The sequence below is a fragment of the Mixophyes fleayi genome, chromosome 1, assembly GCF_038048845.1.
Source record: "Mixophyes fleayi isolate aMixFle1 chromosome 1, aMixFle1.hap1, whole genome shotgun sequence".
NCBI classification, from domain to species: domain Eukaryota; kingdom Metazoa; phylum Chordata; class Amphibia; order Anura; family Limnodynastidae; genus Mixophyes; species Mixophyes fleayi.
The window spans coordinates 11,286,499-11,298,355 of record NC_134402.1 but is presented as its reverse complement, the minus strand read 5'-3'; the positions used below and the strand labels follow the sequence as shown (position 1 = coordinate 11,298,355).

General features: G+C 46.9%; 1 protein-coding gene across 7 annotated transcripts in view; it reads right to left on the bottom strand.

Moving 5' to 3' along the window:
• The window catches only part of DYSF (dysferlin), a 253,752-nt gene that overhangs the window by 1,998 nt on the left and 239,897 nt on the right, over positions 1-11,857 (bottom strand). For all 7 annotated transcript variants that reach the window (XM_075188311.1, XM_075188613.1, XM_075188225.1 and 4 more), the window contains 2 exons: positions 10,243-10,352; positions 5,325-5,472 (listed from right to left, as the gene is read on the bottom strand). In XM_075188311.1, coding sequence (XP_075044412.1) covers positions 5,325-5,472; positions 10,243-10,352 — 258 coding nt within the window. The remainder of the gene's footprint in view (positions 1-5,324; positions 5,473-10,242; positions 10,353-11,857) is intronic.

The following is an 11,857-nucleotide window of genomic DNA, read 5'->3' as shown; positions in this document are numbered from 1 at the left end:
GTTTGGACCTTATTTAGAGTTGGACACAAAGTCCGTCTAAGAAGTGTAGGAGTGGGAGTGTGCCGCAGCTTGGTAGGTTATTACGAGTAGCATGCAACCACAGACGCGTCCCACTCGTAATACCCTACCAAGCTGCGAGCAATTCCTGCAGCTAGCCAACTGCTTGCGCCACCTAATTCCTGCCGCAACTTTTTAGCCCCTTTCTGACGTGTGTTGCGTCTGCGCCTCACTGCGACTAGGATTTACTTACGGGGTCACACCCTCATAATTCCGCATTCTGCCCTTTCCCTCGTAGGAAGCCGCAAGCTGTTGCAAGTCTAAATTGCGTCCAAGATGCAGGCTGATACGGTGCTTGCTGCACATGCGTGATAGTGGGTTTTTTGATGGATGCGCCTAAAACGGACTTTGTGTCCGACTCTAAATGAGGCCTTTATGTCAGTGGACCACCATGTTGGTCATCTAAAGACTTTCAGAATAGCGAGGTGATGGGGGTATTGGATGACTAGACCTAGCTTCTGCTTACTCCTGGTAAAAACTCCAGACACCAGGATGGGAGGTGGGTATCGTACTACCCATTCTCTTTTACATCTTGCCTTATTTTTCTTACTGGAAGCGGTGGATCTCCCATCCAGTTTTAGAAGGATTTGAAGCTGTGCATCTATGTACATCACGGAATGGGGAACAACAACAGAAACATGGAATATGACAGCAGATGCCCATTTGTCCCACCTATTCTGCCCATGTTTTACCCCTGATAACACTAGACGCTATTTGCACCTCGACTCTACTTGCAGGTCATTTTGGCATCAGTCACCAAATTACTTCATGGTAGCCTCAATGAGATGGGTGTAACACAAGACAACAAGACAAGGAACAATTCTGTATACCGGGACTTCATAACTGATCATTTAGTGTAAGGGTTCATATTATTGTAGTCCAGCCAGAAAGTAATAACCACTAATGTCCTTCATCATCATCATCAACATTTATTTATATAGCGCCAGCAAATTCCGTAGCGCTTTACAATTGGGAACAAACATTACAAGCTTACACTCTATGGGACAATGGGAGTTTGGAACACAGGGGCATGTGCTACATCATATTGCACACTGGACCAGCTAGAATGCAAAGGTAAAAGTATTGAGTGGGCTGTGTGTGTGCAATGTTGGTCAGAGGGTTGTTGTCTTGCGTTAGCAGTGTAAAGGGTGGTAATAGCCTTATCTCCTAATGAACGCACACAAGGTATTGCGAGAACCTGGCTCTAACGGAAGTAGCAACAGAAACCCCGCTCCCTTCACTGAACCTAATTACAGAGTACCACCATGCTGGATACATGAGTACCCTAGGTGGGACCATGGTGGGTGTTTACTTGAGGATACTGATTTAGAGAGAAGACCGTGTCCCACCCCAGCAGAAGTCCATGATAACCGTCTGATATCTGATTGGCCACTGCTTTCATGTCACACGTTGAACCCACCAACACAGAGAAACGTGGTCTGGATCTCAGGAGAACGACTAGTAGGCTCATGGAAGAGGAAAAAGAACCATCAACAGCAGAGCGGTGATCAAGAACTTATCACCCCCTGGGAGACTGGTAAATGGCACAATGTATGGAACAACCAGAAATGTGAACCTAGACGTCCCCACAACATGACAATGAGCACTCAGTAACCTTACACCAACCTCGCCACAGGCTGCTGCCATACCAGGCGGAGGTTCTCTGCAGTGTCCATGTGGTTTCTGACGGAAAGGTCTCCTGATAAAATCTGATGCCAGATATCTACATGGCTTTGAGTAACTCTAGTTATGAGTTAGATTCCAGCACAGAGATGACCCCCCAACAGTCCAGACAAAAATAGGACACAAATTAGCAATGTCCCCAATCTGCCCATCTTATGCCCCTGAATTGGTAATGCCCATCCTTTCCACCTATGAAACATCAGTTCTTTTGGGTATTACTTGGCAAATAATATTGAATATAATAACAATGAAAGCTTTGGGACCCTTCCCGTGGCCTGGTCTAGTCTAGAGAGCACAGCTTTATATAAAGAGCCTTATAACATGTACCCTGACGGACGAAACACAGCGTTCCTGCAAAGATATGAAGAACACTGAGGAACTGGGTCTGAGACATGGCCCTGGGAGCAAACGTGAGGCGCTATAATAATACAGACTGTTATTCTATCCTCATTACTATAATTACAGGCCAAGGCATCATGTGGCTCTCTAGTTGATGTGGAAGTACCAGCACACTCTGCTAGCCAAAGGCTGGAAGGGCATTCTGATACTTGTAGTACCACATGAGCTAGAGTTTTCATGTTATATGTTTCACAGTCTGGGGCTGTGTCTGACAGTGTTAGAGGATGTGGATTATTGTATGTCATACAGTATAGAGTAAGTCATTTAATGTCCAGTTTAAAAGCTCCATCTAGTGAGTAAGAGTGGAAGTGATATCCACGGGCAGTAAGGACAGAACAAGGCAATTAATCATATATTTATACACTGTATATGTCATTTTGGGATCCAATATGGGGGTTTTTCATAAAAGGGAGATGGTAGTAAATTGGAGGGACAGTAAGACGTTGGTGTAACTACTCCTATGGCAGAGTGACACAGTGCTAAGCTGCATGATTATGGCCCAGCCAAAAACCAACATGAGGATTACATTTATTTATTTATTTTGGGGGGGGGAGGAAGTATCAGAAAATTCTCCTTTATACCTATGCCCACCTCCCACACACATGTTCTGCCCAGCTTTGCATGGCAGGAACTCACCTGGGTAAATCCCGCCAGGCTCTTTCACATTCTATCTCCGCAGCTGAATGTAAAGCCGCGGGTTCAGTACAAGTTACGCTTTTACAGGTGTCGTCCTACATGACCTATTTAAGCCATAATGCACTGCTCTCATTCTGATGTAGGCTGAAGAACGTAATTCATGCAGGAGAAACAGAAGCTGCTGCGGACTACTCTTGTTAAAGTGATGGAAAAAGAAGGGGGGCGGGGTTTGGGTGACCTGAAACCAAACCCAAGTGTGCGTCTGAAGTCAGTGCTCCGGCACACAAGATAACACTGGGAACACCTTATAGGTCTACGGCCGTACACCCCACTATTAATGTACCACCGATGTCTATTTTTGTTAATACTGAATGACATCACTTCTACTATCTCATCCTGTGCTGACTGTCCCTCTCTAAGCGGGTGGTACTGTGCAATACATATTAAGGAGAGGAAAGCATAAAAAAGGAGTAACTTTGCACCTGGGCAAAACCATGTTGCTTTGGAGGGGTGAGGTAAATTTAAAATGTGGGGACAGATTTATAGTTGGGGTAGGACATGTCCTAGATCAATTTCACATTTCAGTGTAAAAATAAAGCTGTCAAGTATTTGTGTGTTAGATGAACATACAGCCAGTATTTATCTTATGTGCAAAATAAACTATTTTGCAGCCCTTGTATTGTAACATGGTTTGTCCCGGAGAACATTTACTTCTCTCTTTGCCTTAATCTCCTTAAAGACTCCAGCCCATCATTTATACTGACAAGAAGAAGACTGAAGTAAAATAGAAATATTCTGCTCTTTTTTTATATAGACAAGATACTGTATGTATAAACAAAAGAAGTTATAACAAATCTATGCTATCATTGCAGTTGTAACAGGCCAGTTTACGGATTGGTCTTAAGGATGTGAGGCAGACTTTTACAGAAACATGGTACTGTGTAGTGAGCAACTTTTGCATGATCTTCTGCGGTAACGGAGCTGTTCAAACATCCAGGGAAAAGCAATAATGTACATTGAATTCACCACAACATTTAAAAATATATTAACCCTAAGTAAGTGAGTAACCAATAAGACATTCAATTTAATTTCCTAAACAATGTTGCTCACCCTTTTCCTAACTTGGAACAAAATATAGGTGTGTTATAGCTTCAGAATCACAAAAGAAGATGTTTCTGACAAACTGTATTGTATATCTGACGATCAGGAGACTCCAAAAAAAGATCCTGGGGAGGGTACTCAAATGCTGCCGATGTGCCACGCTGGCATCACAGCGATCTTCGTCTGTGCCCACTGACAGCCATTACGGTAGGAATCTCCGCTCATTTTTCTGCGCACCTCTATGGGATCACATACAGCGCAATCGGTTCTATAGCACCGTTTTAATAAATAAACCGTTCATGGAACACAGTCTCCTCTAAATGATGATATACTTGTCCTTGTAATGCCAGAGGTCCGTACAGCTTTTATCTTAGGATGCGTACAGTTTCCTAGGACCTGTGTGGTTCAGATAAGGTCAGAAGTGGTCATTACTTTTCCTTCATTACCCCAGTATTAAAACCCAAGTGAAAGACTGAAGCGTCCAAGAATAAGCCACGTAATGTGCTGGAGAAAGTGACGTCTAGGCCATTCATACAATGCACCTTGTTCGGTCTCCGGTGAGGGAGCCGAGGGCAGGGAGGTTCGGAGGATTCCAGCGAGGTAGGATGTGAGGTTCACACCTCTATCCAGTGAGTGATACCCAGATTATTTAAACACCAGGCCGCTCAGAAGATGCGGGTGGCTCACAGATTTGGAGAGGTTCCCAGACGGTGCCACCAAGTAATAAAACTAATTGAATTCTAGAACACCATGAGGCTCAGTGTGTTTTAACATGAAGCGGTTTACTGTGATCAGGAAGTCTGTGCGTCTTGTGAACGAACATTCCAAGAGTGACCAAGTTACCGAGTTGTTTTATAATAACGGACAGGACAACTACCTGGTCCATGTAGGAGCAGAGGATATCAAATCCAGACCCTACTGTTTACAGCGTACCAGGGTTATACCCCCCGAGCTTCATTTACAAAAGATCTGCATCGCAAAGGAGCAGACAGAAGCTGGGGTACAGATTCTGCTGACACGGGGGCAGGTTCCACGGTTGTGATATCTCTTACATACCACTAGTTCTCACAGGCTCCCAATATCATACTGTGCAACTCACAGCCACAGCTAAAGCCACCAAAAGCCACAGTCCACCAAGTGCCGCAGTTTACCCAACACCTCTGTGTCCAGGGGGCCAACGTACAGCAAAGCCATACAGGGGTGATAGCAAACTGACGGGGAATGATTGACACTTATCTGGAGTTCCTGTGTCTTATCAATAAATGGACCCAGTGTCTGGCACAAGGCACAGCTGGCATTATAGGCGACTGTTAGGAACCACGAGAGATTTATCTGTTACACTGAGGGTTTTGTTTCTTGTGGATCAACATCATTAGAAAAGGTTGAACTTGATGGACCGATGTCTTTCTCAACCCACCGATGTAACCAGGCAATGGGCCATCTCTTACCGGGAATGAGTACAAGAAGACTCCCAGGAAAAGCAGCAGGATGAAGACGATGAAGATAACCAGGATGAGCCACTTGTATCGCCTCCAGAGGATATACTTCAGGGTCTTGTATGGAGATGTAAACCACAGGAAGGACGTCTCTGGACGCCTGGAACAAGAATAGTCACACGTTAGTTATACATGATACCAGATATGGAACCAGCATACAGATAGAGCATGTTCATGGCTTGATCAAGTGCTTGTCACTTGTGCCTCTTATCATGCCATAAATAGTGGAGTGGGCAGGGATACCAATAAAGCTGCATAAGGTGCGATCAGGAGATTACTTTGCAGCCCGTAGGACACTCGATCGTGACACATATCTAAAGACAAGCTGTGATTCCTCTGTGCTATCCTCAGGCTCCAGCAGGGCTGCAACTACTGAGGATCTGCTCTATGAGAGTACAGAGCTTGTCTGACACACCAGGTAATGCAAAGAATCATTAAGATGTGGTGATGCCATGCTATGCCCAGCACGAGGACCATGCAGATGTAGTGTGTGCATGTGGTGATGCCATGCTATGCCCAGCACGAGGACCATGCAGATGTAGTGTGTGCACGTGGTGATGCCATGCTATGCCCAGCATGAGGACCATGCAGATGTAGTGTGTGCATGTGGTGATGCCATGCTATGCCCAGCACGAGGACCATGCAGATGTAGTGTGTGCACGTGGTGATGCCATGCTATGCCCAGCACGAGGACCATGCAGATGTAGTGTGTGCACGTGGTGATGCCATGCTATGCCCAGCACGAGGACCATGCAGATGTAGTGTGTGCACGTGGTGATGCCATGCTATGCCCAGCACGAGGACCATGCAGATGTAGTGTGTGCACGTGGTGATGCCATGCTATGCCCAGCACGAGGACCATGCAGATGTAGTGTGTGCACGTGGTGATGCCATGCTATGCCCAGCATGAGAACCATGCAGATGTAGTGTGTGCATGTGGTGATGCCATGCTATGCCCAGCACGAGGACCATGCAGATGTAGTGTGTGCATGTGGTGATGCCATGCTATGCCCAGCACGAGGACCATGCAGATGTAGTGTGTGCACGTGGTGATGCCATGCTATGCCCAGCACGAGGACCATGCAGATGTAGTGTGTGCACGTGGTGATGCCATGCTATGCCTAGCACGAGGACCATGCAGATGTAGTGTGTGCACGTGGTGATGCCATGCTATGCCCAGCACGAGGACCATGCAGATGTAGTGTGTGCACGTGGTGATGCCATGCTATGCCCAGCACGAGGACCATGCAGATGTAGTGTGTGCACGTGGTGATGCCATGCTATGCCCAGCACGAGGACCATGCAGATGTAGTGTGTGCACGTGGTGATGCCATGCTATGCCCAGCACGAGGACCATGCAGATGTAGTGTGTGCATGTGGTGATGCCATGCTATGCCTAGCACGAGGACCATGCAGATGTAGTGTGTGCACGTGGTGATGCCATGCTATGCCCAGCACGAGGACCATGCAGATGTAGTGTGTGCACGTGGTGATGCCATGCTATGCCCAGCACGAGGACCATGCAGATGTAGTGTGTGCACGTGGTGATGCCATGCTATGCCCAGCACGAGGACCATGCAGATGTAGTGTGTGCACGTGGTGATGCCATGCTATGCCCAGCACGAGGACCATGCAGATGTAGTGTGTGCATGTGGTGATGCCATGCTATGCCTAGCACGAGGACCATGCAGATGTAGTGTGTACACGTGGTGATGCCATGCTATGCCTAGCACGAGGACCATGCAGATGTAGTGTGTGCACGTGGTGATGCCATGCTATGCCCAGCACGAGGACCATGCAGATGTAGTGTGTGCACGTGGTGATGCCATGCTATGCCCAGCATGAGAACCATGCAGATGTAGTGTGTGCACGTGGTGATGCCATGCTATGCCCAGCACGAGGACCATGCAGATGTAGTGTGTGCATGTGGTGATGCCATGCTATGCCCAGCACGAGGACCATGCAGATGTAGTGTGTGCATGTGGTGATGCCATGCTATGCCCAGCACGAGGACCATGCAGATGTAGTGTGTGCACGTGGTGATGCCATGCTATGCCCAGCACGAGGACCATGCAGATGTAGTGTGTGCATGTGGTGATGCCATGCTATGCCCAGCACGAGGACCATGCAGATGTAGTGTGTGCACGTGGTGATGCCATGCTATGCCCAGCACGAGGACCATGCAGATGTAGTGTGTGCACGTGGTGATGCCATGCTATGCCCAGCACGAGGACCATGCAGATGTAGTGTGTGCACGTGGTGATGCCATGCTATGCCTAGCACGAGGACCATGCAGATGTAGTGTGTGCACGTGGTGATGCCATGCTATGCCCAGCACGAGGACCATGCAGATGTAGTGTGTGCACGTGGTGATGCCATGCTATGCCCAGCACGAGGACCATGCTGATGTAGTGTGTGCACGTGGTGATGCCATGCTATGCCCAGCACGAGGACCATGCAGATGTAGTGTGTGCATGTGGTGATGCCATGCTATGCCCAGCACGAGGACCATGCAGATGTAGTGTGTGCACGTGGTGATGCCATGCTATGCCCAGCACGAGAACCATGCAGATGTAGTGTGTGCACGTGGTGATGCCATGCTATGCCCAGCACGAGGACCATGCAGATGTAGTGTGTGCATGTGGTGATGCCATGCTATGCCCAGCACGAGGACCATGCAGATGTAGTGTGTGCATGTGGTGATGCCATGCTATGCCCAGCACGAGGACCATGCAGATGTAGTGTGTGCATGTGGTGATGCCATGCTATGCCCAGCACGAGGACCATGCAGATGTAGTGTGTGCACGTGGTGATGCCATGCTATGCCCAGCACGAGGACCATGCAGATGTAGTGTGTGCACGTGGTGATGCCATGCTATGCCCAGCACGAGGACCATGCAGATGTAGTGTGTGCACGTGGTGATGCCATGCTATGCCCAGCACGAGGACCATGCAGATGTAGTGTGTGCACGTGGTGATGCCATGCTATGCCCAGCACGAGGACCATGCAGATGTAGTGTGTGCACGTGGTGATGCCATGCTATGCCCAGCACGAGAACCATGCAGATGTAGTGTGTGCACGTGGTGATGCCATGCTATGCCCAGCACGAGAACCATGCAGATGTAGTGTGTGCATGTGGTGATGCCATGCCCAGCACGAGGACCATGCAGATGTAGTGTGTGCACGTGGTGATGCCATGCCCAGCACGAGGACCATGCAGATGTAGTGTGTGCACGTGGTGATGCCATGCTATGCCCAGCACGAGGACCATGCATATGATTTCAGGATCATCAATCCCTATCCCACCACCTGTCACTGACTCTTTATGTGACCCTACAGCTGCAGACAATCTTACACCTAGAGATGCGGCCTAGTCCGAATACAGCACCAAATATGTCTCAGTATATTATACTTGGCACCCGATGTAACTTAGTGTATTATACATGACACTAGATGTAACTCAGTGTATTATACATGACACCAGATGTGGCTCAGTGTATTATACATGACACCAGATGTGGCTCAGTGTGTTATACCTGACACCAGATGTGGCTCAGCGTATTATACATGACAACAGATGTGGCTCAGTGCGGTATGTGTAATGCAGATAGAGTGCGGTATGTTTAATGGAGATAGAGTGCGGTATGTGTAATGCAGATAGAGCGCGGTATGTTTAATGGAGATAGAGTGCGGTATGTGTAATGCAGATAGAGTGCGGTATGTTTAATGGAGATAGAGTGCGGTATGTGTAACGGATATAGAGTGCGGCATGTGTAATGGAGATGGAGTGCGGCATGTGTAACGGAGATAGAGTGCAGCATGTGTAATGGAGATGGAGTGTGGCATGTGTAACGGAGATGGAGTGCGGCATGTGTAACGGAGATAGAGTGCGGCATGTGTAACGTAGATAGAGTGCAGCATGTGTAATGGAGATGGAGTGTGGCATGTGTAACGGAGTTAGAGTGCGGCATGTGTAACGGATATAGAGTGCGGCATGTGTAACGGAGATAGAGTGCGGCATGTGTAACGGAGAGAGTGCAGCATGTGCAATGTAGATAGAGTGTGGTATGTGTAATGGAGATGGAGTGCGGCATGTGTAATAGAGATGGAGTGCGGCATGTGTAAAGGAGATAGAGTGCGGCATGTGTAACGAGGCTAGAGTGCGGCATGTGCAACGGAGTTAGAGTGCGGCATGGGTAGTGTAACGGATATAGAGTGCGGCATGTGTAACGGATATAGAGTGCGGCATGTGTAACGGATATAGAGTGCAGCATGTGTAACGGAGATAGAGTGCGGCATTTGTAACGGAGATAGAGTGCGGCATTTGTAACGGAGATAGAGTGCGACATGTGTAACGGAGTTAGAGTGCAGCATGTGTAACGGATATAGGGTGCGGCATGTATAACGGAGATAGAGTGTGGTATGTGTAATGTAGACAGATTGTGGTATGTGTAATGTAGATAGAGTGCGGTATGTGTAATGTAGATAGAGTGCGGTATGTGCAATGTAGATAGAGTGTGGTATGTGTAACTTAGATAGAGTGCGGCATGTGTAATGTAGATAGAGTGTGGTATGTGTTATGTAGATAGAGTGCGGCATGTGCAATGTAGATAGAGTGCGCTATGTGTAATGTAGACAGAGTGCGGCATGTGTAATGTAGATAGAGTGAGGTATGTGTAATGTAAATGACAGTTATGCTGTCATATTTTACTGGCATAAGGAAATGTAAAATAGCAACTTGCTATAGGTTGACGGTATAGGGGCCCCCACTGTGATTTCTACCCTTGGGCCCCATGTTGGTCGGCACGTGTACACTTGTCAGGCTGAAGCACATACACTGCCAGCTCCTGGTGAGTTGGGAGATCTTACTTGGGGTCCTCCAGTTTGGGGTTCATGTTCGGCTCTTCTCGCCCCATGCCGGCCGGACGCTCCTCCTGCTCGTGTTCATTGATGATCTCTAAAGTCATTTCCAACTTCCCCTGAAAGACACAGGACACAAAGGCTGTAGGATACAGGCTCTCCGCACACCGCGGGTGATGTCAGCCGCTGGGTAACAAACTCCAACAGTAATTACATACCCTTACTGCATGAGGCAAAGCAACATGCACTTTATATAGATAACACCTGACACAGACTTGTGTAATAGATATATCTGTACTCTGTAAAGACCCTGGAAAAATACCCCAATTACTAGTACACAGCCCCGAGTTCAAGGGCCATGGCGTGATCTCTTACAGTTTGGCCACTAATGCTTACTATTCCATATCTCCCATCTATCTGCATTAAGTAACTGACATTTCCATTTGGACGGAGGAGAAAAGATTCCCAATTGATTTTTAAAGGGGAAAACAACAGATGTTTGTATTCAATATAATTTGTATTTATATATGTGTTTGTATTTAATTACATTTTACATGGATAACTGTCAAGGAATTATTCTCTCTTCTGTGTATGACTTCATTACATTATTATATTGTGCACAAATAAGGTATTGTGTCTTCATCATTTACTACCAACACTGTGAAGCCGCCCCTGTAAAGCTTTTTATCAACCCATAAAACAGGCTCTGAAATATGTCTACTCTCTGCCCCTTCCTGATCACTGAAATGTCCCTTCCTGAAAGTCTTGTATAACTCTGCGTACTCTAATTTATACTGTAACAATGAGTAACGTACTGAGCCGAGGTCCGATCAGCATCACGAGTCAAAGGTTCTCCCTGAGCAAACTACAAATCTACATTTTCAGTTGTGGGAAGAATTATCCTCTAAATATCCAGATGCCACAAAAATATCTTTTGCAAAATATCTTACAAAACGATACATTATTTCATATATTACTGTCTTTTTATTATAATTTCCTTGTGAAATCGCCTTTTACCATAAATTATGAGAGTAGTTGCAGTTAGTTTGGATGATTCATCCCCTCTAAGTGCATTCGGCTGAGGATAACCATTGTTCCATCATAATTCTTAGGTCTGTGGAGCTCGGTATCCTGGTATAACACCGGGAACATGCTATATTTCAGAGCAAGGAGAGGGGAGGGGGACGAGAGTTCAAATACTGAAACTGGATAACACATCAGAGAGCGGGAGAGGAAAACAGATCTTCCTAGAACGCGCTCTGTGATCTCTTACAAACTGAGCGAAGATCTTCCAACTGTCCAATGACTAATGTGGGATTGTAATTCTGGGGATCCATATATACCGCTTAAGGGAACCTCAAAACCCAAATGAGTTCTGAACAGTTATCCTTGGTGACAGAAAGAAGGCACTCCAATGACCCGGACTATATCCCCTGTTCTGTTTGCAAGAACGGTTCTGATCATTCCCATGTGATGTGATGAAGTCTCAGGCTAATATATGGCATGGTGAACGAGAACACCCGCCAGCCCTTCTATGGAGCAACGATCCCTACAATAGAACGTGTGATTAGCGCCCACTGGCTTCTTCACAAAGACACAGTCGTGAAAAAAAAAGACATCTCAA